Source organism: Canis lupus, chromosome 10 (assembly GCF_048164855.1).
Source record: "Canis lupus baileyi chromosome 10, mCanLup2.hap1, whole genome shotgun sequence".
Classification (NCBI taxonomy): Eukaryota; Metazoa; Chordata; class Mammalia; order Carnivora; family Canidae; genus Canis; species Canis lupus.
Window position 1 is genome coordinate 24,960,636 of NC_132847.1, and position 27,375 is coordinate 24,988,010.

At 47.6% G+C, this 27,375-nt stretch overlaps 2 protein-coding genes and 1 long non-coding RNA gene across 8 annotated transcripts in view; 2 read left to right on the forward strand and 1 right to left on the reverse strand.

The window, feature by feature from the left end:
- The first annotated feature begins 15,711 nt into the window (after positions 1-15,711).
- The window catches only part of SLC25A48 (solute carrier family 25 member 48), a 55,659-nt gene continuing 43,995 nt past the window's right edge, over positions 15,712-27,375 (forward strand). For 2 of the 5 annotated variants that reach the window (XM_072841079.1, XM_072841084.1), the window contains exons 1-2: positions 16,132-16,335; positions 24,546-24,694. In XM_072841079.1, the coding sequence (XP_072697180.1) occupies positions 24,595-24,694 (100 nt within the window). In that variant the 5' untranslated portion in view covers positions 16,132-16,335; positions 24,546-24,594. Of the gene's footprint in view, positions 16,336-24,545; positions 24,695-27,375 lie in introns of all 5 variants that reach the window. The other 3 variants (XM_072841085.1, XM_072841080.1, XM_072841081.1) reach the window with 3 other exon arrangements.
- On the reverse strand, positions 15,822-17,499 carry LOC140641367 (uncharacterized). The gene is made up of 2 exons (XR_012037898.1): positions 16,395-17,499; positions 15,822-16,198 (listed from the first exon to the last, which is right to left on the reverse strand). It is a non-coding gene; the product is annotated as an uncharacterized lncRNA (long non-coding RNA).
- Positions 16,455-21,238, forward strand: LOC140641366 (uncharacterized). Of its 2 annotated transcripts, XM_072841091.1 has the most exons (3): positions 16,455-17,011; positions 19,183-19,623; positions 20,390-21,238. In XM_072841091.1, exons 1-3 carry the CDS (start codon positions 17,000-17,002, stop codon positions 20,669-20,671), a joined length of 735 nt encoding a protein of 244 aa, XP_072697192.1. In that variant the 5' UTR covers positions 16,455-16,999; the 3' UTR covers positions 20,672-21,238. The 2 variants fall into 2 exon arrangements, with proteins under 2 accessions (XP_072697192.1, XP_072697191.1); XM_072841090.1 differs by lacking the exon at positions 16,455-17,011 and having other exon boundaries at positions 18,959-19,623.

Below are 27,375 nucleotides of genomic sequence, written 5' to 3' on the forward strand. Positions count from 1 at the left end.
GTTCATGAGGGCTCTACTCATTTAATCTAGTCACCTCCCAAAAGCTCCACTTCCTATTACCATCACCTTAGGGATTAGGTTTCAGCATGGGAGCTGGGAGGAGCAGCACAGGAGTTGCAAATATTCAGTCCAAAACATTTACCACAATGGCTCTTTCTCTCCATGGGAGAAAGGAGGCCTCCCTCAACCCCACAAGAATCCTGGGCAGGATGGAGCATGCCTGGCCAAGGTGGCAGCTGCGAGGTCATGTGTCCTTTCCAGAGACTCCAGGGATGGGATGGGTCTCTCCCAAGGAGAGTGACTGGCACAGGCAGGCTAGCATCTGGGTATTCTGACTTGTGAGCAGAGCCCTGTGCTTCTGACTTAGAAGTAATTTCAACAGACTGCACCTGAAGCTAAGGGAGCGGCTTTAGAATTACTCAGGTCTTCTTAGAAAATGCTGGTGCTGTCACATAGCATAGGGCAGGAGGGAAGACCAGAGAGGAGACAGTGAGCAAACCCAGCATGGTGGGCAGAGATGGAGGGCAAACAGAGTAGACTTAGAAATCTAAGAAATACAGCTTGGGGGTCCTGAGCCCGACCTCAGTCTGCCAATTCAACTTGTCAGACTTACCACAGAAGCTCCTACCAAAGGGATTTCTAAAAAGGTAGAGGCTCTTTACTCTTTTGAGCCTCCCATGGGCAGCAACCCCCCCGCCCAATGGGGCCTTTATTGTGACTACAACCTCTCCTGAGCAGAAGTGACCAAGGATTAAAGCTGCTACAGGAATGGGGGTAGTTTTGCTGATTTTTTTTGATGGGTATTTATTGGAACTTTCTGCATCAGGTAATGGGAAGAAGATGGATGAGCTTCCGATCTCTATGGGGCTATCGCTTTGGTGAGGATAATACTCTAGTAAACAGGACAGTTCCTGGAGGTAAGTGCCATGAAGGACACAAGTGGGGAGAAGGGGTAGGGATTGTGGCTGGAAGTGGGGGCAGGAAGCCAATGTGGAGGGAGCTGTCAGCGAAGGCCCTTCCCAGGAGGAGAAATGTGTGTTGAGACCCAGCAGATACCCGGGAATCTTCCCAGATGGGGGCAGAGCACTCAGGCAGGGGAAACAGCAAGTGCAGGTGCCCTGAGGTAGGCAGTTGAGTGAGTTGCAGGAACAGAAGACTAATGGGAAGAGTTTTATTTATAGGTTTAGCGTTGCTGCTGTTTAGAGCAAAGAGAGAGCCAGCCCACTGGGATTGTTGGCCTTCCTCAATACAGAACATCCACTTGGACTGTACTCTTTGTCTCTGTAAGTCATTACTGTTTTTCCCTCATCAACGCCTGTGTTTCCATGCTACAGGGAGCCCTGTGTGGCTGGTGTTCTCATGTAAACAGTAGCTCTTCTAAGGGCTATGCTCCCTCCAATCACTCAGTAAGCTCAATCAGATGGTTTGTTGACGTCTGATAACTATGTCCTCATTAGAGGCAATTAACATGGCATGTCTTGGACCTCCTAAAGTAATAAATCATGCTATGTTTACTTTTTGTTACTAGGCAGAGTGCTAGGGTTTGCAAAAAATAAAAAATAAAAATAAATAAATAAATAACAAAACCCCCTGCCTGTGGTTATTTAATTGGAGAAAGCTGCTCTTGTTATGGATTCTGAGTTAAACAGGCCATTAGCTCTGGGAGGGACAGCCCTGAACAAGCCACGCCTCCTCATTTGCTGCTTGCTGATGGACTCCTGATCTCACCTGGGAAGAGACAGTGTCACTGTTTTATCCTGCCCATGGGCCAGGTTGATCCAGATGTACTTTGCACTGAGGTGTGCTGCTGGGATCTGGCCCTGCCTGGACATTGGTGCCGGGCTGGCTCTGCCCAGTGGCCCAGAGCTGACTGGGGAGAGCCCCTGCCATGCTGGTTCCTTCCCTTCCCTTCCCCTGAGGGCTGCCAATAGGACAGCAGGAGGCTGTGCCCTGAGGGGCTCAGAGGAGTCTGGCAGGCTGTTGGGGACCCTCCCCCCATGGCCCTCACTCTTAGCACCCTGGTGTCACTTGGATGCTGAGTGATCTGGGCTCCCTGCTGGATGCAAGGCCTTCGATGCAGCCCTGAGTAGCACAGCACACAGGCCCATGTCTGCCCATTTTCTGGGGACTGTCTCATCTCTGTCCTTTTTATTCTAATGAAACTTTTAATTTGGAGATCATTGTAGATTCACACAATTGTAAGAAATAACGCAGAGGGATGCCGCATACCCTTTACCCAGCTTCTTCCAGTGGTAACATTTTGCAAAACTGTAGTACAAGATCACAACCAGGATATTGACATTTCCAGCACCATAAGGGATTCCCCATGTTTTCCCTTTTTAGTTATGCTCATTCCCTCTTGCCTCTACCCCTCCTTAACCACCCGCAACCAGGAACCTGTTCTTCATTTCTATAATTTTGTCATTTTGAGAATGGACTAGTGAAGGAACCATGGAATTACAGAATATAATCATAAAATATCACCTTTGGTGATTGGGTTTTTACACTCGGCATAATAATTCCCTGGAGTGTTGTCCAGATTGTTGCATTGGTGATTCTTTCCTTTTTCCTGTTGAGTAGTGTTCTGAGGTACGGATATACCACTGTCTAACTTTTCACCCACTGAAGGACATCCCTATTGTTTCCAGTTTGGGGCTGCTGTGAATGTAACTGCTATATACACTCCTGTGTGGATTTGGGTGTAGGTATAAGCCTCCATTTCTCTGGGATAAATGCACAGGAGTGCCACTGCTGGCTTCTGTGGTAGTTGCAGGTTTCATTTTTGAGGCAACAGTTTTCAGGAGTGAATGTCCTATTTGACATTGTCACCAGCAGTGTGTAAGTGATCCAGTTTCTATGTATCTTCCTCAGCATTTGGTGGTGCTATTTTTTGTTTTCGCTATTCTGACGGATGTATAGGATATCTCATTGTGATTTAAGTTACATTTCTGTGATGGCTAATAACATCTTTTCATGTGCTTATTGGTCACCTGTAGATCCTTTTTGGTGAAATGGCTTTTGTCTTTTGTCTGTGTGCTAGTTGGACTCTGCTTTTTTTACTATTTGGTTTTTTAAGTTATGTGGTGCAGATACTAGTCTTTTGTCCTACATGTAGTTTGAAACTACTTTGTGTTTCGTTCTCTTGTAGGGTCTTTTTCAGAGTAAAAGTTTTTATTTTTAATGAAGCCCAATTTATCGGTTTTTCCTTTTGTGAATTATGCTTTAGATCTTAAATCTGAGAAATCTTTTCTGGCCCTGAAGAGTTTCTCCTATTTTTTTTTTCTAAAAGTTTTATAGTATTACTATTTATAGTATAGTTTTATAGTATAGTGATCCACTCTGAGTTAATTTTCATATAAGGCATGGGACTTAGGTTGAGGATCTTTTTTGGGGGGGGGGAAGAGATGGGGGGAAGGAGCAGAGGGAGAGAGAGAAAGAGAGAATCCTAAGCATGCTCCAGGACCAGCATGGAGCCTGACATGAGGCTTGATCCCATGACCCTGAGATCATGATCTGAGCTGAAATCAGGAGTTGGATGCTTAACTGACTGAGCCACCCAGACACCCCTGCTGTTAAATTTTTGTCAAGTCAGGCGTATTTGTGTGGGTCTTTTTCTGGATATCTGGATATATCTCCACTGATACTACACCATCTTGATTGCTCTAGATACATAGTAAATCTTGAAATCAGGTAGAATGATTCTTTCCCTTCTATTCTTTTTCAAAACTTATTCTAGCTATTCTAGTTCCTTTGTCTTTCCATATATATATATATTTCAGGATAATCTTACCTATATCTACAAAATATCTTGCTGGGATTTTGATAGGAATTTGGGGTTCTGCCTTTTTTTATGTAACTTTTCCATAGTGTGTATTTTGTACAGTATTTTTAATAGGGTGAAATAATTACGAGAACTGAGAACATCTGCACATCTACCACAAAATATATATATCTTGTATAGACAGTTTCATAACCAGCTGTCTTTTACTTAGTATATTAAGACTCTTTCCATGGGAACAAATGCATTTCTATTGTTGTGCCCAAGATTGCGAATCCGAGAAACCACCAAGGAGCCGACACCGATGCAAACACATGAGGGTTTATTACAAGCTCGAGCTTGGGTCCAAGTGTACCCGACAGAGCGGAGCAGAGACTTGGACCCCGAGACTAAGAGGCGTAGCAGCTTTATAGGGGCCAGTGGCCCATGGGATACGGGATACGCAGATCGTTCCACAGGCAGGTGGCCAATTGAATTACATTTTACCCTATAGTATCCATTTGAACTGGCCTATTACTTTGGTCAGAATTGGCGTGTAGTTTTGGCGGGCACAAGGCAGAGTTACATTGTTATGAGCCGATTTCCGATTAGGGTGTGCCCAGCTGCTTGACTAGGGTGGGGCAGCGCCTTAAGCAATAAGCAGGTCATGTGGGGGTCATACAGGAGGTGGCGAGTGTAGCACAAAATGGAGTTGGTCCGGCTCTGCTTATCCAGGGGTAGGGGATTTTTGTTAAATTTCCTGGGTCCCACACTATGTTATCATTTTTAATTGTTTCATAATATTTACTTGTGTGGATACAGCATCATTTATCTGAGCAATCTCTCATTGTTGGCTATTTAAGGGTTTTCCTCAAAATATTTTTTTGTTTACTTTTTATTTTTAGAAACACCACCATGATAACTATCTTAAAGCCACATCTCTGTAAATATCTTCAATTATTTCCTTAGAAAAAACTTCTGTGAGTCAAATAGCTGGTATCATCTTAATTCTTCATTTTTCTCTTTGCAGATGGAGTTACAGTTCTTTGAACTGAAGCTTGTGTGTGGTTATTAGCTCAAAAAAGGATTGGGCATCAAACCACTTTCTACCTCTGGCTTGCCTATCACTTTGGCTTGGAATGCCCATGCCCATACCTAGACCAAACTCTGGTGGATGGCTATTGCAAATGGGGGATCCAAGTTCTACTTAGCTCTCTGTTCTTAACTGTCTTTTTTTTTTAATTTATTTTTTATTGGTGTTCAATTTACCAACATACAGAATAACCCCCAGTGCTTGAGGCTCTCCCTGTAGTTGAGAGCTCCAAGTCCTATTTCTAACCCCAGATGTAAAACAGATGGGAAGCAGCTCCTGTGCCTTACTCTTAGAAGATTTCCCCCACACCCTTATGTTTGCCTAGTGATTCTCTGAAGGCTGTTCTTCCTTTCTGGGAAAAGATACATGGGGACTCATGGGGCCCTTCCACCCCCTTTGTCATTTAAAAGCCTCTCTCCCCCACCCTGAGTAGCATGTTACTATTTCAAGAAAAATTCTTTAAGGGCTTCAAAGAGTAATAGGATAGTCTTCCTGGATGATTATTCAAATTCTTGAATACATTTAAGGGATTTACATGTTCAAAGAGAGAATGTTTTCTGTTTGATGTTGAAAAAAGATGATTTTTTTTTTTCCATCCCTGTGAATTTAAATAATTTGCTTGACTTTCTGGTAGAATAACCACAGCGTTCTTACATTCTGGATGTAGTATTTGTTAGAATCCTCCATGATTGACTGCAGGGAGATTGTGTGTGTAAATGACTTTGAAATATGTTTTTAAACCAATGGCCATCTGTAAGTTGTCAGCTTTAAAAAAAAAAAAAAGGCATCTTCCTTGCATGGGGAAATTTTGTTTCTTTGAGGGAAATTGTCTTTCTCTCTCTCTCTCTCTCTCTCTCTCTCTCTCTCTCTCTCTCTCTCACACACACACACACGCCCCAGAAATACCAGTTTTAAGTGATCTTTAATGATGACCTGATGGTACTTTTCAGAAGAAATGGAATCAGCCTTCCCCCTTGTGGATAACTGGGAAAGTGCCTCTTTTCCCTTCTAAAAGTTTAATGTTAAGAGTCTTGAGAGAACTATAGAGTAGATGATGTTTCTCATCTCATTTTAAGTAATTGTGAGTACATTTTATCTAAAGTTTGTGCTAAAGTCATAAAATGTCTCTGTAGTAGCTGATTGGATTTATAGTATTTTAAAACAAGACATAGAAAAAAAGTACAAGGGGTAATGTGAGACATATATATTGTTATATATAATTGAATGTTTTAAGATATACATATGTTTAACCTTTTAGAGTTTCCTGCCCCACATCCCCAGAGTACTGGCAACCACATCAGGTAAGTCATTCTTAATGTCCCTAGCTGCATCTTGTAAACTGGGAGGTTTGGGCAAGAGCTTTGGGGACTTGCAGGAGAGGTGGTGATAATGATCACTGCTGTTTGGGAAGAGATTACTGTATGTCAGGCACTATTCTTAACTTTACTCTCTAATGAATTCTCATAGGAAGCTTAGGTTGTAATTGTCCCAATTTTACAGCTGAGGAATTGGGTTATTCTCTCCAAAGTGACACTGCTAAGTGGCAGAGCTGGCATATAAAAGCCTGTGTCTGGATGCACCCAGAGGACACGAGGCAAACTCCCTTCTGGGTACTGGCATAGCACCAGAGTAGCCCTGGGAGTTGGTGAAGAAAGAGGCCTGGTTCCTGCCCCCGGGAGATCATGGCCCTTCTGTCTGTAACCTCGCCTGAGGGATGCGGGCAGCAGAGGTCTGAGCACCCCACATCTCAAACGCACACATCAAGCAAAGCAAAGTGAAAACTCCTCTAACCCTTGGCTGAGAGGAAGCAAGAGACTAAGTCTGAGGATGAAGAGGATCTAGAATATCTAAAGTCCACCTCATAATTTTATGGGCTAAATCATGTCCCCTAAAATTCATGTGTTGGAGCCCTAACCACCAGCACCTCCAATATTAACCCTATTTGGAGATCAGTTTTCTTTAAAGAGGTAATCAAGATAAAATGAGGTCATTTATTCTATTCTAATATAACCAGTGTGCTTCTAAGAGAAGGAGTTGAGGACACACCTATACACATACACAGAGGGAAGACGATGTGCAGACGGGGAGAAGGCCATCATCTATCTGCAGGCCAGCAAGAGAGGCCTCCGAAGAAACCAGCCCTGCTGGCACCTTCATCTCAGACTTCCAACCTCCAGAATTGTGAGAAGATAAATATCAGTGTCCTTAAGTCCCCTGGTCTGGGGTATTGTGTCACAGAGCACCTGTGGCCAACCTTGGCTGCATCTTAGAGGAAGGCGTCAGGCTTGCTCAGGTGGGAGTGGCATTCCAGTGTGAAAGCACAGTGGGGATGTACCAGGTCTGTTAGGGCAAGGTGCCCAAGGGGAAACTTGCTTTGCGTAGTAGAGAGGCAACTAGATTGTAAAACACCTGGGATACCAGATCCTACAGTTTGGATTTGCTTTCCTTTTTTTTTTTTTTTTTTTTAAAGATTTATTTATTTATTTACTTATGATAGACCTAGAGAGAGAGAGAGAGAGAGAGGCAGAGACACAGGAGGAGGGAGAAGTAGGCTCCATGCCGGGAGCCCAACGTGGGATTTGATCCCAGGACTCCAGGATCGTGCCCTGGGCCAAAGGCAGGTGCCAAACCGCTGCGCCACCCAGGGATCCCTGGATTTGCTTTCCTAAGCAAGAGGGATCTACCAAAGGTCTTTGAGCAAGGAAGTGATAGGATAATATCTGAATTTTAGGAGGAGATATCTAGCAGCAGGTTGGGTTGGTGGGGGTGTATCTGTCTGAAGGTAGGGGCCAGCTGGAAGAAGCAGCAGATGTCCAGGATCAGAGTTTTAAGGGTCAGAATGAGCATGACTGGGGGACAGGCTCAGATGTAGATCCTGAAGAAGGAATAGCAAGTGGGTGACATAGAGGTCCTGAGCAGGGGATTTCAGATGATGCTCTCTGAGAGGCAAGAGATGTCAGGACCAGAGCGGGTAGGGAGGTGAGGTTCAGAGAGAGCAGGGCACTCAGGCAAGAGCTACAAAACCCTAAGGGCTACTATTCCTGAGACTGCTATTTGTAAAAATGCATCTTTGGTTTGCCAGTGTTGGAAAACAGACAGTCCTTGTTAGTGAAAGTTTGTCCTTCTGACACCGTAAACTTCTTATCTGAATCAGAAGAGAGGGTGGGTGAGCAGCTCACCTGGTGGCCTGGCAGAAAGGGAAAATTAAACACATCCATCATCAATCCTTTTGGGAATGAATAAATGGTATAAAAGGTACTGCATGATTCTTACATCCTTAAAATGCCATAGGGGATTTGGCATGCTTCTGCCTCAGATGGTGTAGAATATCAACTTTACTGAACTTTTCCCTGGGAAACAAAAGAAGATGAGAAAATCCAGAGGCAGGGAAGGTAAAGGACACCAGGAGCTTGGGGGGGATGGGAGAGTTCTTGGGGTGGGAGCCAGGTTTCGGCTTCCTGATGGACTCCGTGTGGGTGACTCATGACCAAAGGCATCTGTTTCTCCCAACAGAGCAGCAGATCCTGGGAGCAGGCTCCAGGTGATAAATGTGTCATCGTGGCAGTAGGAGGAAAACACAAAGGGCCATTTTGACCACCTGAGGCACACATGGAGTAGATATTTTTTTTCCGACAAAGAAAACTATGTTTATAGTTAAAACAGTCTGCAGAGTGGGTGAGCTCCAGGTTTGAGTCTGACTTCTCACTCAACGTGGGGTCCCCACGTGGCCTCTGCACCCTGGGCCTTGTCCATGCTTTGTGTCCGTGGCTGCTTTTGCAAGGGCATTTGTCCCTCACATACGTTCCCTGGTGGGGTAGAGTCACTTTGCCTGTAGTCTGGGCCCTTGTGCCTCCTGCAGGTAGCCTCTTCTGACCACCTACATCTTCTCAAATCTCTGCTTTCTCTGGGCTCCACCTGTGCTCATTGCAGGGGGTACATGGCCCTGCAAGTCTGGAATAGTCTAAATTTCAGACATCCTGCCAACACGGTCTTCGCTCCTGCCAGGATGGATAGGTCCCTATGAGAGACACAGATGAACTATGAGGCATATGGTTGGACCATCTAGGCAGTGAGTGGACTCCTCCTATAGAGCAGGGGCTAAAAGCACAGGCTTGAGGGCCAGAGGGACCTGGGTCAAGACCCTTACCCACACTGGCCTTGAGTGCTGCATCTCCAGGATGGGGATTCAAATCCTTGCCCCCAGGGATTGTGAGGGTTACACGTGAGAATATGTTTCAAGTGCTTCCTTGGCACAGTTGCCTGGTGCCTAGTCCTAGTTCCATATTCTGTGACTCTGGACAAGTCAGTCCCCATCTCTAGGCCCCATCATATTTACTGGTCCATACATGTGAGGATTTAGGGAGGATACAGTGAGAGCACAGAAGGCCCCTGGGGGATGAGCCCGCAGTGGGAGAGGCTCTGTTGAGCCAAAAGCTTGAACTACAGTTTGACTAAGCACTTGTATAGCAAAGTAGAAATAAATTTTCTCCAGGGTTGTCTACTAGCTAGGATAACTCAAGGCTTGCTATAGAAACCCTGGAACCCTGGTCTTGCACAGCAGCCATGAAGAGATGACTTTCTAAAAGTCACTGGGAACTTCTTGCAGTGAAGAGGAACATCAATCCCACAAAAAGGCCTGAGGGGCTGCCTTTAACTATATTTAAGGGGAAGAGCTAAGTCCAGCACAAGTTGTGAAATGAAGAAAGCACATCGTGATGCGCTTTGATGTCACATGAGTTACGGTCATCCTCATCTACAGATGCACATGGACCCAGGGGCCAACCTGGAAGGGGTGAAGTGTCATGGATGTGGCTGGGAGCTCAGGTGTTCTCACATCACCTGTGTGTTCTCATCCTATATGTAAGTAGAGATTCAGCATTTTATTGGAGGTGGGGGGGAGAAAACTACTTAACTCTTGTCTTGGACAGAAAGATCTGAAAAAATCATGGCTTTAATGTGACAATTACATTTTTTTTCTAAATAATGTACAGTAAATTAAATATATTCGCTGTTAAAAACTGTTTACGGGGATCCCTGGGTGGTGCAGCGGTTTGGCACCTGCCTTTGGCCCAGCGTGCGGTCCTGGAGACCCGGGATCGAGTCCCACGTCGGGCTCCCGGTGCATGGAGCCTGCTTCTCCCTCTGCCTGTGTCTCTGCCTCTCTCTCGCTCTCTCTCTGTGTGACTATCATAAATAAATTTAAAAAAAATTAAAAAAATAAAAATAAAAACTGTTTACGTATATCACCTAAAATAATTTTCAATGGCAAAGTGATCAAATACTTTGGACTCTGAGCCAAGCTGCCTACATTTGAAATCCAGCTCTGCTGTTTACTACTGGCCTTTTATTACCCTCTTTAAACCTCATTTCCTTATCTTTACATAAAGGTAATAGTGGTACCTCCCTAGTGGGATTATTAAGAGGACATAATCAATGACAACTGATTAGCATGGTTCCCAGCATAACCACTGAAATAAATGTGACTATTAAAAACTGGTTATAGAGACCTCTGCTTCTAGTCATGTTAATATAGCTGGTACTAGATTTGTTCTCTTGCCGTGAACAACTAGAAAACTGGATAAAATAGGAAACCACTATTTTAAGACAGTGGAAAACAGGAAGTGCAGGACAGTGACTTAGGAGAGAAAGGAAACAAGTAATGTGAGCCCTAAAATCCTCCCTCAGCTTTCTGTAGAATTTAGAATCCAGCAGGGAAGGGACACTCATGCAGAGCCCCATAGTCTCTGGGAGTCAGGAAAGCAGAGATCTGTTCAAGGAGGATGAGTAACTAGAACTTGCATATGACTCTATTTATAAAAGTTTTGGGGAAAGGCAAAACCATAGGGACAGAAAACAGATTGGTGTTTCAGTGAGGGTGAGGAGGGTTTTCAACCAAAGGGTACTGTATGTAGTACCCTAGAGGCAGCTTGTAACAGCTCACGAGAGCCCAGTCTGCACATCTCTTCCCAGTTGCACATTTAGTGATGCCAGGGCAGGAGTATTTATACCAGGAAAATTAGCAAACAATCAAGATTTAGTCCTGATGTTTTTGAGAGCTGGCTTACCAGTATACCAAGGGGCAAAGGGGGAATATGGGGAGATAATTGAACTGTTTTCTATCTTGACTAAAGTGATGGTTACTTGATGGGATGCATTGGTTAAAATTCATAGATCTGTATACTCAAAAGGATATATTTTACTAACTAAAAAAGAAACAAGCAAAAAACCTTGAAATTTAGAGATAGATTTAGTATACCTTTCTATGAAAATGTAGACATAGGTCTTAAAAAATATTTGTATTTCTTAAATGTTAAAGTATATTTTGAAAAAAAAAAAAAACTGGCCAACTACCCTAGCTGATTTCAAGGCATACAGTAAATTTGCAGCAGTGGTTCTCAGCTGAGAGTGATTAAACCCCAGGGACATTTGGCAATGTCTGGCAAAAGCACATTTTTTATTACAATTTGGGGGAGGGTGCTACTGGAATCTAGTGAGTAGAGGCCAGGGATGCTATTGAAGATCCTATAGTGAGCAAGACAGCTCCCACAACAAAGAGTAATCTGGCTTAAAATGTCAATAGTGCCAAGATTGAGAAACTCTGATGATCGCAATCAAAGCAGTGCAGTATCAGTCGATGGGACATAGCAGAGAGTCTGGGATATATGGGCCCATGTATATAGTACTGATTTCTTTTAAATATTTATTTATTTATTTAAGAGAAAGAGCGGGGAGAGATCCAAGTGGGAGAAGGGGCAGAAGGAGAGGGAGAGAGAATCTCAAGCAGACTCTGTGCTTAGTAGAGCCCAATCTCATAATCCTAAGATCATGACCTGAGCCAAAACCATGAGCTGGAGGCTTAACCAACTAGGCCACACAGGCGCCACCATATTGTACTAATTTTTGACCACAGTACCAAGATATTTCAATGAGAATGAGGAAAAGTCTTTTGAACCGATTAACATAGTGGATATCCAAATGGAAAAATAGACCCTGATCCCCACTTCAAATCATATCACTTAACTCCAAAAGAATCCTAGGAAGCTTAGTATAAAAGCTAAAGCTATAGAATATCTACAAGAAAACACAAAGAAATCATCACAATTTTAGGGTAGGCACATGTTTCTTAGGCTACCAAAAGCACAAATGAAAAACAAAAACAAAAACAAAAAACAAATTGGATTTCCTCAAAATGAAAAAAATTTCCTAGAAAGACATTGCTAAGAAGATGCAAAGTCAAGGCACAGCTCAGTAGAAAACATTCACAATACATATTTCTGACAAATGAGTTGCATCCAGTAGATTTAAAGAGCTCATACAACATAACAGTAAGAAGACCAAAAAAACCTTATTAAAAATGGGGAAAGGAGGTTCCAGTACTAGGATGGTAGCATAAACTCAGTCAACTCCTCCCTCTGATTAAAACTGAAAACTTTGAGCCAAATAAAAAGCCAGCTACCGGAGAACTCTAAAAAGTAAACAAAAACAGATTGTGGAGATGCCACACTTAGACAAGTGATCCACTGTAGGAAGGGAATTTCCCAGGTTCATTTTCATTGTCTCTGTTTCTTGCAGTCTCTCCGCTTTGCCCAGAGGGTGGGCTCCCCTTGTATAGCAGCAAGGCAACAGTAGCAGAATAAGGGGCTTGGGCGGATAGAGAGTGTCGGAGGAATCCAGGAGAGAGAGCCAGGAGAGTAGTCCCTTTATTCTGCGATGGCAGCGCACACAAATCTCAGCCTCACCTCTGAGCTATGCATAAGTGGGACAGACCCAAACCAGCATAGCAAAGCTTTGAAAACCAAACTGAGCTGCAAACCATGTGCACGCCTCTTTTTAGCCTAATCACTAAATAATGTATACTCAGGGACAGAGCCAAACCAATACAGCATAGGCTTAGAGAACTGAACTTAGATTTGAATTGCTACATATAGAAGGCAAGACGGAACATGTAGTTTGAACCTAACCCAGTTGATTGCATGCTAAAACAAATGCATAGACTTCTCCAGAGGATTTTGTACAGGACCCAAAGTCTACACAATATAACATTCACAATGTCTGGGACAAATCAAAATTACCCAGTGTATAAAGAACCAGGAAAATATGGCCAGTTCTCCAGGGAAAAGACAACGCCAACCCCAAGGTGGCCCATGCATTGGAATTATCAAGACTTCAAAGAAGCTATTGTAACTACGTTCTATTAGGTCAAGAAAAACACATTTGGAATGAATAAAGGGGTAGAAGTTCTCAGCAGAGACATAAGACCTATAAAAATGAACCAGATGGAAATGTTAAGACTGAAAAATACAAAATCGGAAATTTAAAAGTTTACTGATTTCAATAGCAGCTTGGTGATGATGAGAGGGGAAGAAAAATCCTCTAAACTTTAAGATAGATCAATGGAAATGGCACACTGTGAATAACAGAGAAGAAAATTAGAAAAAATGAGCAGAGCCCCAGGAACCTATGGGAAAAGATATTTAAATTTTTAAAAATTTGTTATTTTTTAAATTCTGTAGAGAAGGTATCATGGAGATGACATGGAGCAGGAAGGGGGCAATCCTGGGGGACTAGGCACAGGCAGGTCAGGAAGGGAAGGCAGATCAAGATCTGATCCTACATGGAAGGTCCTGGAGCCACTCCAGGGAGGGGAGAGCCCAAAGATCCCCGACCCACAGTGCCATGTGACCTCAGGTGGGGAGCTGTAGCTTGGAGAGGGGCAGATGGTTGCCCAGGGTCACAAACATTGGGAAGGGGCAAGAGCTACAGGAAGGAGAGCAAGACAGGTCAGAAAGAACTCCCAGTTCAAGAGAATCTCCAAGAACCCCCACTGCCGTTGCAGCTGGGTTCCCGTGCCCAGCCCCTACCTCATCCAAATAATGGCTGACTAGCCCCCATGTGAGTTCATGTCCCTCAGGGTGGAAACCCAGAAACAGGGCTAGGAAGCCCCTCAGAGGTGTCACTGGAGTTCCAGAAGGTGAGGAAAAACCAGCCGAGAAAAAAAAAAATTTTAAGAAAGTCTTCCACGATTTGGTGAAAGACATAAATTGACATATTCTAGAGGTTCTACAAACCCTCAAAAGGATTAGATAGATCATTGGAACTCATGCCTAGACACACTATAAATGGCTGAAAATGAAAGATAAAAATAGCTAGAAAAAATGACACACTACATATAGTGGAATAATGATTGTGGTCCATCTATACAATAAAACAGCACTTAGTCATAAGAAAGGAACAAACTGGGATGCCTGGCTGGCTCAGTGGTTGAGCATCTGCCTTTGGTTCAGGTCATGATCCCAGGATCCTGGGATCGAGTCCCACATCAGGCTCCCCACAGGGAGTCTACTTCTCCCTCTGCCTATGTCTCTGCCTCTCTCTGTCTCTCATGAATAAATAAATAAATAAAAATCTTTTAAAAAAGGAATAAACTACTGGTACATGCAAAAAACATAGAGGAATTTCACAAGTATTATGCTGCATAAAAGAAGACAAAGTATATAGTGTATGAATCTATGTATGTAAAATTATAGAAAAGAATAATCTATGGTGACAGAGAACAGATCAGTGGATGCCTGAAATGAAATAAAGAGATTACAAAATTGTATGAGGAAATTTTGGTGGCTGATGGAAATGCTTGTTTTCCTGATTGTGGTGATCGTTTCTTGAATATGTACATATGTGAAAACTGGACAAACAGCATACTTTGAAAATATGTGGTTTGTTGTACTTTAATTATAACGATAAAGTTGTTAAAATGGGCAAACGATTCCAAAACTTAACAAAGGTGTATAAATTGACAATATGCACAGGAAAAGATGCTCAACATCATTAGCCATTGATGCAAATCACAACCATAATGATATACCAGTACACACCTGCTAGAATGGCAAAAATTTAAAGTGATGGCAAGAATGAGAAGCAACTAGGTCTTTCACACTTTGCTTCTGGGAATGTAAAGTGATGCAACCTTGCTTTGGAATCAGTTTGGCAGTTTCTTAAACATAAACATACTGTACAATCATGCTCTTCAAATTGTAGGTATCTACCTAAAAGAAACAAAAACTATGCCTATGCAAAGTCTTCGACATCAATATTCATAGCATCTTTATTGATGATGGAAACAACTGGACTGTCTGTACACCGATGAGTGGGTAAACCAATCATGTTATACCATACAGTGGTATCGTGCTCATCAGTAGAAAGGCACAAATTCCACCACATGGATGAATCTTAAAACCAAAATGTTGAATAAAAGAAGCCACACACAAAACCACAGATTGTGATTCCATTTATTCTAGAATGGGCAAAATGGATCTATGGTATCAAAATGCAGATAGATAACTTGTTGCTTGAGGCTGGGAGGCCTGAATGAGAGACTACCTGAAGAGAGACATTTCTGTATCTTAATTTTGGGGTTACATGGATTTTTAAGTTGTGAATGATACACATGATGTCTGTAAACTAGACCTCAATAAAGCTGATTTTTGAAAATATGAATGTATAATAGGGGCGCCTCAGTGTCCTGAGGTGCCAAGTGTCCAACTCTTGGTTTCTGCTTGGGTTGTGGTCTTGGGGTCATGGGATTGAACCCTGTGTCAGGCTCTGACCTTGAGAGTCCCTCCCCCTCATCCTGCTTGCTCACTTTCTCTCTCTTTCTCTCTTTACAATAAATAAATAATTGACTGTTTAATGAATTAGAATTATAAAACTAAAGAGCTCAAGACAATATGGTGTTGGTACCAAGAGAGACAGAGAGGGACAGAACAATAAATAAATCTGAGAAACTAACTTGAGTTTATAATAGTTAAGAATTTTGAAAGTGGTTACTCTGGTATTTCAAATCAGGTGGGTGAAGAAATAAATTTTTCATAAATGATGTTGGATCAACATACATAACTGAAAATATAAAACAGAATTAGAGCCTCCTCTATTACCACTTACAGAAATACCATGTGGATTAAAGAGTTAAGCCTATAAAACAAGAAAAGCAAGCTTTAATGGCCCAGGGTGGGGATGAGGTTGGTGTCGCTTGGGCCCAGGGAATGTGGCTGGGTCCCACTGTGCTTGGAATCCAGCACTGGGGTGCCTGAGGTCCTGGCCATACGAGCCCTCGGTGGTGTATTGGTGTGTCAAGGCTCTCCTATTCTTGCCCTAGGGCAAAAGGCCATCCCGGCACTGAGACTTGACTCCCCAGCCTGTAACATGGCACAACAGTGGTAACTGTTCATGACTTAGGGCTGGAGGGGGCACCGCATGTGGGGAACACCCGCCTTGGTAGCTGACAACAAATGCTAGTCTCTTCCCTCTGAGCAGGAGCGTCGGGCCTTGGACAGAAGCCGAGGATGATGGCTCTGTGGGGGAAAGCGGGCATTCAGCCTAAGCAAGTCTTCCACCCTCTCACCTCTTGCTCCCTGGGGAAGACTTACAGAGGAGAGGGGGCCGAAATCAAGTGTCGAGAGCAGAGACCCAAGGGGACTGAGGCACCCAGGTAAGCAGGGGGCCAGGCAGCCCTGGGCAACAGCATGGATCCTTGGGGCCCCTCCTCACCTTCCATGGGAGGTGCTGGGACCCTCTCTGAGTCTCTGGGCACAAGTCCCTGAGCCAGCTCACTGGCCTTGTCACGGAGAGCCGATCTGATTCCGGAAGATGTCTGCCTCCTCTTTGTCTCCCCCAAGTCTCTGGGGAGATCTGGATTAATCCGAATTAGAGGCAGGTGATGATCACAGGTGTTGGGCGCTTGGGCAGGAGTCTCCATGGTAACCATCTCCATCTGGCTTTCTTGCCTGGCACCAGGCCTTGTGACTTCACGGTAGAATCTTCTCTGACAGGTAGAGGGGGACTTGCCAGGGTGAAGAGCAGGCCAGGAGGAAGGGACCTGCCAAAGGCAGCTTTGTCTTTTCAGCCAGAGTTTGAAGATTAGCTTTGATCACGTCACAGCTGGGGGCTCCTGCTGGCTCCAGAATGGGTGCTGGAGGAAGTGATGAGGGCATAGCCTAAGTGGCCTTGGGCTTGTGCCACTTTGCCTAGCCTCTCTGGAGAGCAGGTGGGTGCATGCCTGGCCTCCATCAGCCCAGGACCCACAGGTGAGGTGGAGCCAGGATCCAGGTGGGGAAGACTCAGATGTGGGTGAGCTGCTGAGCCAGCACTACTGGATGGCAGGAAGGGTAAGGCCTTGGGGAACCCAGCCTCTGCAGGGACACCGCAGTCATAGTGATGGGCTTCTCTGCATAAGCTGCTCACGAGGAAGTGTCAGGAGAACCTTTGTTGTTGTGGCCAATCCCTTCACCTGCACAACCTGCCATCTGACCCACCTGTATGTCTTAGTGTCCTGGAGCAGGGAATGAATCACCACAAACTAGGTGGCTTAATATAACACAAATGTATTCTTGCACTGTTCTGAAGGCAGGTTCCTTCTTGGGGGGTCAAGGACAATGTGTTCCCTGCCTCTCGTTTCTGGTGGCTCCTGGCGATCCTTGGCTCTCGGCTTGTGGCAACACCACTTCAGTCTCTGCTCCCAGTGTCATATGATGCTCCCCCTGTGTCTGTGTCCAAATTTCCCTCATAAGGACAGCAGTCATTAGATTTAGGGCCACCCGAATCCAGTATGGCCTCTACCTCAACTTGATTGTATCTGCAAAGAGTCAATTTCTAAATAAGGTTGCATTCACAGGGACCATGGGTACTTATCTTATGGGGTACACAGTTCAGACCACAATACCACATAGGTCATGGTGAAAAGAGCACAGGCTTTGGAGTAGGGCACAGTCAGCTTCACACCCTGGCACCACATCTAGCCTGTCTTGTTTCCTGTGCCCAGCAAAGCTGGAACCAGGCTCCTGTGGACTGCCCAAAAGAGAGGACTGCAGAGGTCCCGTGGGGTGTCTGGGTAGTGGCAGAAACTTAGCACAGGTGGCCCTGAGCTGGGCACCAGGACTCGGAGAGGGGCCCTGGTCCCTGCTCTTCAGGAACTCTTGCTCTGTGGGACCCTGGGCTCTTACCCAGGGTTAGGACTTGCAGTGGGGACAACGGTGGTTAAGCTGCACACGAGGAACTAGGTCACATACATGACCACATGGCATGGGGTTGGGGAGGAACCTTAAGGCCCAGAGGCCCCAGCAAGGATCAAGAAAGCCAGAGCCAGACCATAGGCCCTTCCTGTAGGACTGAGAGTCCACAGAGTACCCCTAGGCCTCACATGTACGCATGGGCTCTGGGTCTGACCCTGACAGTCAAAGGTGGAAGATGCTGACAGGTCTCCTGGGCATCTGAGTCCCCTCTGGGCCTGGGAAGGAATTCCTCACTCCCCTCTCCAACTGCCCTGTAAGACATATCTTCCCCTTCCTGTCAACATGGAGTCTGGCAAGGAATTTGTTTCTAGCCAAACCCGGTTTAATATTCTCTTCCTCCTCCTTTCCCTCCCACCTTCTATTCCTTTATTCCTCTGTTTGGTACCTGCCATATGCCAGGGCTGTTCCAAGCTCTGAGAATACAGGAGACAGATGGGTCTTGCCTCAGTGGAATTTGTAACTAGTGAGATGAGAGACATTAATCAAGTAACCATGACAATGAATGTTTCATAGCAGAGGAGGGGGTACTCTGGATGAGGGGCATTGGGGTAGTGGGAGTCAGCAACAGAGTGATGCAGCTAAACCGGGGGAGTACAGGATGTGGCCTGGAGCCAAGGGTCGAAGTTGTCAACCAGGGAAAAGGCAAAGGAAGAAAGTCTAGGCAAGAGAATTAGCATGTGCAAAGGCCCTGTGGCAGGAGGCTGCTTGGCAAGTGAGAAGGACCAAGAGGTCTGTGTGGCTGGACAGGACAATGAAAGGAACGTGAGATGACCTGAGAGTCAGCAGATTACCCAGTCATTCATTGGAAAAGTATCAATTACAGGCCTGCAATGAGCCAGAAGCACCAGACAGACAAGACCACCATACCCCAGAACAGGCCGGCCACAGAGCAAGAACATTCCAGTGTGGGAGGTGTGAGGGGTGGAGGGAGGCGGGGGTTAGAAAGGCTCCTCTGAACTGAGAGGAGGAAGGCAGACCTGGGCATAGGCTCTACAGCTGGGCCAAGCTTGGCATGACCGAGGAAGGACAAGGAGACAGGTGTGTACAGAATGGAGTGAGCAGGTAGGCAGGGTACTGGTGGTGGCAGGGCCAGGTCCTCCAGGGCTCTGGGTAAGCCTCTGCTGGATTCTAATGAAGGAGACTTGCACTCAGGTTTAGGCTTTGGAGGGAAGGACCCCTCTTGCTTCCAGTATTGGCAGGAATGGAGAGGAGGCTCAGGATTGGGGAGCTGGGCTACCATGACTGGTGGGACACCCTTCTCTTCCCAGTCATCCCAGAAGAGCAGTGAGTCTGAGCCCAGGCTATCAGTCTCCCGGAGCCACCTGGAGGACGATGGCTCAGAGCCCCGGCCCCAGCACCTACAGGCCAGCCACTCAAGCGACAGCGGGCCTCTTGGTAGCCTTGGCCTCTCCCATGGGTCCCCGGTGGCCTGGGAGTACCTGCCCTTCTTCCGCACCTATGGGAAGCTCCTGGCTGTGGAGGAGCCGGCCTCACGGCCCCAGGTATGCAGGGACCGAGGTGGAGACCAGAACACGCCTGAGGACCTGGAACCACCCAGCGGGTTCTTCCCTCACTACCGCTCCAAGGAGGAGAGTTTCCCCTGCCTGGGCCTTCCTGGTGGATCCTGTCAGAGCTCCCAAGACCTACGCCTCACGAAGGAGGCACTGGTTGGCTGTTTCTGCAGGTTGACAGGCAGCTGCAGGTGCTCCGTGAGTAGGAGAGCAGCCCTGGGGCCCCTGGACCCCCTGCAGGCCTCCGCCCCAGGGCCCCACACAGTAAGCCAGGCAGGACCCCTATGGAGGTCCATGGGGGCTCCTGGAACAGTGGGTACAGAGGCTGTAGGCAGACCAGCTCGCTTAGTCCCCGTACTTGGTGGGGGTGGCCTGGGGAATGTGTTCAAGCCCCTTGAGCTGCAATTTCCTGCAGAAGAGAGGCAACGGTAGAGCTGCTCTTAGAGCCACTGTGAGGGTGATGTCCAGTACTGTGGTCACACGCCAGGCTTAGCCTCTGTTCCCAGATAGAAACATCTGCTTAGTCCTCATGTCTCGCTAGGCACCCAGACAGATACTCCATGTACATCACCTCACTTGTCCCAGTAAGTGTTATTCCCATTTTATGGATGAGAAAAATGAGCCTCAGAGATGTTAAATGACTGGCCAGAGATGTCGCTAGCAAGTGCTGGGATCTGACCCCTAGCCTGTGCCCTGTCACATCACAAAGCTGGTGCCATGTCATGACTGCAAAGATGGAGCAGGCAGGATGAGTGGGTTCCAGTCCCAGATACACTCCTTCCTGCTGGGAGGTGCAGAGGGGTGAACAATACTCTTTACTGCTCCCCAATCTGCACAGGCATGCAGCCTGCCTGCTGCCCCCACCGTCCTGGAGTTGCAGACACAGGGCCAGTTCTGGATTTCCAACTGAAGCTGTGAGCCTGGCTGACCATCTTGCTGACCATCTTGTCTCCTTCCCACACAGGCTGTCCTGGCAAGCCCAGATGTTGTCCCCGGGTCCTTACATTCACCACCCTGCTGCCCCATCCTGCTGCTCTCGGCAGGGTGCTCCCGTGACAGCAGCCCGACTGTCCCCCTCTCCAGTGATGCTGCCTTCAGGAGCCAAGCCCTTTGTGCCTCGGGATTCGTGCCTTACTACAGAACCCCAGAGGAGGAGCTACACACCAGCCCTGGGCCTCCCACCTCTCCATCGGGGAGCGGGGGGCCCACAGGGGAGCTGCCCAGGCCTGGTGCAGCCATAGTGTGAGGGAGCAGGAGCTGCTGTGAGCAGCAAGAGCCACCGAAGAATGGAGCCTAGTACTTACTTACGAGCAAGAGGTGAAGGTGGCTGGGGGTGAGGCTCCCTGAACTGGCCTGGGACCCTGTGTGTCAGTGTCTGTGACCCACACAGGTGTCAGGAGGAGCCCAAACACTGGCAGACCTTTCCAGCCTCCTCTAAGTCTCCTTGGGTAGGGGCCCCAAACAAGAGGGCCCTGTGCCCTGACAGTGTGCAGCCTCACACCCTGGGGGAGTAGAGGGGAGATGCTCAGCCTGTGCCCCCATGCAGCCTCGGGAAGTGACCCTGCAGCTCCGGGTGCTCTCCTGGCCCTCCTAGCTAGAAAAACTGCCAGATGACAAATGGCAAGCAGCAGCCCCAAAACAGCTCCAGAAAGGGGATGTCTTCCTGGCCCAGCACTCAGGCCTCCCTAAGGTCCTGGTTCTGCTACAGCATGTCCCAAGGTCAGAGGGAGGGAGCAGGGTCACCCAACAACCAAGGGATACAGACCAGAGACTGACTGACTGACTAAATAAATAAATAAATAAATAAATAAATAAATAACTTCACTACGAGGGTTGGAATTGATGCACTAATGGGGTTCTTTGGAGAAATATGGGCAGCTTCCATTTATTGAGCATTTGCTAGGTGTTGGGCCATCTTTGTAATCCTTAGGGATAGATACTTGTGTCAGCTCCATTCTCCAGATGAAGAAACAGGCTCAGAGAGGTAAATTGCTTGCCTGGGCTCACGCAGCCTGCAAACAGTGGAGCTGGGATTCATACCCAGGTCTGTCTGTCCTTGGGGCCTAAGTATATAAAACTGCTCCTCCGTGAGTCTTCAAGCCCCCCTCCTCCCATCAAGCCCCCCAGGGGGGGGCCCACCTTGCCTTTCCTCCTTGCTCCCTTTCCTTCTCCAGCTCACTGAGCTTTGGAGAGGCAGACAGGGGAAAGAAACCTAACACACATCTACATGAAGACCTGCCTTCCTGACCTCTGGGGATAACGTTTCCTGGTATTCCTGCCTGACCCCACACCCCAGGCGCACCCATACCATGGTGGATGGCCCTGAGGCTAACGCCCATGGTCATGATAACAGCACATGCTCACCCACCCCACCCACTCCTGGGGCTGTGAACCGTGGCTTCTGCCCCAGTCTCTTGGTACCAATGTTCATAACCACTCTTCCCCGTGACCTTGGGTTCATGTCTCCTCCCCTCTGACCCACACAATGCCTAATAGCTGGATCCTGTTTGTTCACCCAGGAGGACACCCTCAGCTGCAGTCTTCCTGAGGATGGCAAAGTTGAAAGGACGCTTGAGAGAAATCAGTTGGCCTTGCTTCAGTTGTATTCAAGAATTTCTTTTTAAAAATGCTTTTTTTTAAAAAAAAAATGCTTTTTTTTTTTTTTTTTTGTATTTCTGAGGCACTCGTATGACTTCTCTGTGGGCTGGGTTAACAGTATGGTGAAGAAATTGAGGTGTCCTTGCTGGAAGACTCCTTGATCTTATATTTGGAGGGGATGATGGGTTGGTCTTTCCCCTGTTATGCTCAATAGGCCTGGGTCTGGCCAGCTGGTATCCCTGGGTGGGCCATGTGGCTCCCTCTTCCCATGTGAGGGGGCCTCCCAAGCATCAGCAGGGCCAGGAGCCCTGTGGCCACCTGCCAGCCCTCCTGAGGGAGCTGGACAAACCTGACTGGCTCGCACACCAAAGAGAACCTCCAGATTTTCAAGACAGAGTTTTCTGGAGTGAGCAGTTTGCAAGAAGTGTGGGGCCAAAGAGGTCCTGGGTAAGGGAATGGGCTTATCTGGAAGAGCAGTGCTGGCTGCTCATTGGTCCAGCTGGCATCAGCTAGGAGTTGTTCTGACAGACATGCACAAACACAGGTCAGGATACAGGGGCCGTGGCGGTGGTAAGAGCTAATTTCTGTTGTTTACCCTGTGCCAGCCACAGGGCTGAGTACACACACTGGCTTTGAGTTGAGAATGACTTCATTTAGGTACAACTGGCACTCCCATTTCACAGATAAGAACGTCTAGGCACAGTTGATTAAATGGCCAAGTGAAGACAGAGCCAGAGAGCAGTCGAGCCAGACTCTGAATATATCCCATCTAGACGGCATGCTCTTGACCGTCATGCTTAGATCATAATAAACATTAAAATTATGCTTATGCTACTTTTATCAGATCTCTAATTCTGTGTAATAAGTTATCTCAGAGCTTAGTGACCTACAATAACAACCTACATTTATTTTCTCTCTGTTGTAAGGGTCGGGAACCTGGCAGCAACTTGGCTGGGTGGTTCTGGCTTGGGGTTTCTTGTGAAGTTGCAGTCAGAGTATTGGCCAGGGCCATAGTCATCCAAGGGCTTGATGGGGGCTGAAGGCTCTGCTTGCACACTCCCAAGGCTGGTGGTTTGGGGAAGGGCTTCTGTCCTTCACCTTGTGGGCCTCACCACAGGGCTGAGGCCTGGCCTCCCAGCATGGTGACTGGCTTCCTTCAGAGCACATGATCCCAGAAACCAAGACAGAGCTGCAATGTCTACTACGGCTTAGCTTCAAGAGCCCCACATTATCACCTTTGCCGTACTCTGTTGGTCACACAGATTAGCAGTCACTCAGCATGGAAAGGGACCTCACAAGGGCATGAATGGTAAGTACTGGGAGTCCTCTTGGACTGGCAGGCCAAGAGGCTGCCTACCTCTTGGACTGGCTACCCTAATGCTATGATACAAGGTACAGAGTTCTGGTGATTCAGGGGCTGAGAGCTTGCTCACCAAGGCTGGCACGCAGGAGGGAGAAGGTGTGGCTGTGGCAGGCAGTTACTCTGTGGTGGAGAGGCAGCCGGCTGATGTCACAGCAGACCCAGCTGCAGCAGAACTGTGCAGGCTTGGGGCAGTGGGTGGCTTCCCCTCTGGCCCTGTCCCAAGTGGGCTTGACCCTCATTTAAGGCTGGCTCTCCTGAGCCATCTCCCCTTGCCACAGCTTTTGTCACTTAGCAAATCTCTATTTTTGAGAAAATCTAATCCATATGGTTTGGGGATTTTATTCTTTTAAATTTTTCCTTCTTACCATGTCTTTGGAGTCCTTTAAAAATCTCTCCTAACAATGGGAAGTTTGCTCTTTGCCACATTCACAGGGATCCTGAAGCAGAGAAGAGTGGAATATGGGTGGGTTCAGAGCTGGGGGTTTTATCACACCCTGTGTCTTAAAGTGACATACAGCAAGTGGGAAGACCTATGCTGTCCCTGGGCATGGAAGGTACTGATGGCTTGAACTCCTGCCTGCCTGTCCCCCGGCCCCAAGTCTCCAGTCCTGGCCACCACCCTCATGCAGAGGGCAGTCGGGTGTGCATGTGCTGGGGTGGTGGTCAACTGCCCAGGCAGGTGTGGGGAGACCATAGCCCTTCTGAGTGGCTTTGACCAGCACAGGCCTCAACTTTCCTGAGACAAGGGGCGCAGATCCTTGCTGAGCCCCAAAGCTTGTTTACAAGGAGCCTAAGCCCACCTCAGTGTGGGCCAGGGAGGTTTGTTGAGGTGAGATGCAGATGGCTGCAAGACAGGTCTTCAGTCCACTTATGGGAACAGCAAGAAGCCTGAGGTCCACTGACAGTCACTTTGCTGGCCAAGGTCCTCTGCCATCAGACCCCACACATGCAGCCTCCCCTCCCACAGCAGAGAGCGTCTTTAGCATCTCCTTCCTTCCCTGGCTGGCTTTGTTCAGGCTCTTCCCTTCTGCCCACCTACCCTTCTCAACTGCCTTCATGGATCAGAACCCAGGCTCTCTTTTAAGACCAGCCCAAATGTAATCTCCTTCCTGAGGCTTCTGAGTTTGCCCTCAAGACTTTCTTCTGTCCTTTCTTTCAGGTCATCCGGAATATGGGGTTTCCTGGCCTCCCACTAGGGCCCTGAGCTGATGTTTGAAGAACGCATGATAAGGAAGACCCACCACATGACAGGGCCGGGGCAGACTTCTTCTTGCTGCCAGCATCTCAAGCCCTCTGCATCCCTGGCAGGTTGGTCCACAATAGGTGCTCGGCAGGGACTTTGGGATGTGATCTCAACTGCACTATACTGGATCCTTCTGCCCCTCCTTCCATGCCCCTATCTTCCTACAGAAACCCATCAATCTGTGTGGTCCCCTGACCTGCGTGGCCTCCATGTGTCCTCATCACCGGCCCACTGATGTCTATCAGTTGAGAAGAAAAGACCAAGGAGGGACAGGCTTTCCTAGCTCTCAGATGTGCTCAGAACCAGCTCGGCCCATGGGGGTCTATCAGGGAGGAAAGACAGAGGGCATCCCGGGGCATCTGCTCCAGAAGCCCCAAGAATACTGAGTGTCATTGGCAAATGTTTATGCCTTCTTATTGATGGTAGAGAAAAGGAAGCACAGAAGTTAGGACATTTATGCAGGTGGCCCAGGGCAGGGATAGGGGCGCAGGGGCTTTGGAGAAAGTCACCTCCACTTTCTGAATGTTGGCCAAGAGGCAGCACCTTGGTTAAGAGCTGGGCCCTGGAGTCATATAGCAGATATGTAATCCTCCATCCACTGGCCGTGTGGCTTTGGGGAAATCGCTTAACCTCCCTGAGCCTTATTCATCTCATCTAATAAAATGGGAAATTTCTTCACAGAGTACAATGAGATGGTATAGGTGAAACATAGAGTATTGGGCCAGGGCTTGGAGCCCTGGTTTAAAAAAGAGAGAGAGACCTCGGTACATTTGAGATCTTGATGGCTCTTTACCGGGGCATTCTCCCTCCAAGTAGAGTGAGCTCCGGAAAGCCTCAGGTGCGTCCTCCTCGATCCACTCAGAAGCCTTCCCTGGCACCTTCAGTCTCCTCTGAGCCTCCCGGGTCCGTGCCTCTTTCACTGTCCAAGTGTAAGCTCCGCCAGCCCAGGGCAGAGGAATCTGGGCGGGAAATGCTGGGCTGCCTAGCTGGTTTTTCTCTCCTGGGAGTCCCAAATGCTGGGCAGCAGCGCGCTCTGGTGGCACATCCTGACAAGACACCCATGGATGATGTTGCTGTGGCCCAGAATTTCATACTTTTTGGATACTGCCTAAGACAAAAGTCATTCTGCACTCTCCAAAAGACAGAAGGGAAAACTGAGGCCTGTACTCGCCCACAGGACCCACTGAGGCAGCAGCAGCACCAGAAGCAGAGCCCAGCCTTCCCAGCCTCCCAGTGGCCGCTTTGTCCCCCTTCACAGCCTCACACCTCTATTTCTTGACTTGGAGTCAAATCGAATCGACGCTGGACCAAATACAGCCTGAACATACTCTGAATAGACTTTCTCAAAGAGCTGTCAGTAAAGGAGGGAATGGTGCCCCAAATGAGAAGCTTGAACAGCACCTTGGAAATCACCGTATGCTCTTTCCTCTCCATCAGAGACAGGGAAGGAATCAGAGCTCCTGCTGTCTGTGGCCAGTACAGGATGGACACAGCAGGTACAAATGCTCAAGGAAAAAGACAGCATGCATGTGTGTTCCCACGTCATGCATTTGTTTTCAACAATCAGGATTTCCTGCTCACCTACTCCGTGGCTGAGGCTTAGGATGCAGCAGTGGTGTATGAGTCACAAGAGCCCTATGCTCCCAGGCCTCCAGGGCATTGCACAAGGACTGACCAACATGGTAAGGGATGGAATGAGAAATAGGGATGCTTCAAGAGAGGCAAAAAGGGCTTGACCTTGGCCCAGGGGTCTGTGAAGGCCTCTATGAAGAGTATGTTTCACCTTAGGTCTAAAGGAAGTAGAAGCTTCCTCCAGAGGCAAGAGGAGGGAGCTATGAGCAGGAGTGGTTAGTGCAAAGGTCTTGAAGTGTAAAAATGTCTGGTAGCTTTGAGAGCCTGAAAGGAGCCAGGCTTCTATGATCTGCCAAGAAAGGCCCAGGGCCTTTTCTGCTCTACCTTGTATCTGGACCCCCTCTTTGGCTGCTGGCAGTCAGTAGGCCCTTCAGACTTCTGCTCCACAGCCTTCCCCATTTGAGGCATCCTGAGCAATGACTGTCCACCAGGCCTGTGCCAGACACTGCAGGTTTAGAGGAAAATAAGGCCCCTTAAACTTTAGAGGGTTGGCAGCTGTGATATGGATATGCCTGAGATATTCTGGAAACACACTTGAGAGACAGCAGATCCAATGTGAAGTGGAGTGATGAGTGCTTCATGGAAGGCAGGTCAGGAGAAAGTGGCAGCTGAGTCTCAGAGGAGTCAGGTTAATCAGAGAAGCAGGGGAGAGTGCATTTGCAGTAAAGGAACACAGATGCAAAGTTGCATGTGGAAAGCAGGTGGGGCTTGGAGGACACACTGCCCAGTTGGGGCTCCAGCCTGAAGGGAGGTGGTAGGAAGTCAGAAGTAGAAAGGCAATTGGACCTCAGCCCACAGACCCTTGAGTGCCAAGCTGGGGAGTTGGAATTATGCATAAGGCCATGGGAAATCATTGGCGTGCCCTCAATAGAGGAGAACCAGGGCATATGCAAGTTTTTGGAAGTTCATTGTGGCAGCAGCTGGAGGCTAGACAGGGAGCAGGGCAGAGAGCCTCTGTCACCATGATCCAGGCAGGCGGTGGTATAGGCCTGGGCTCAGCCACCTAGGGGGATGTTAGAAAGGGTGGATATCAGGGCCATGGAGGGGAGAGACCCTGAGGACTTGGCTGATGAGATGAGGCCTGGGGCAGAGAGAGGAATCCAGGGTCTGGCTT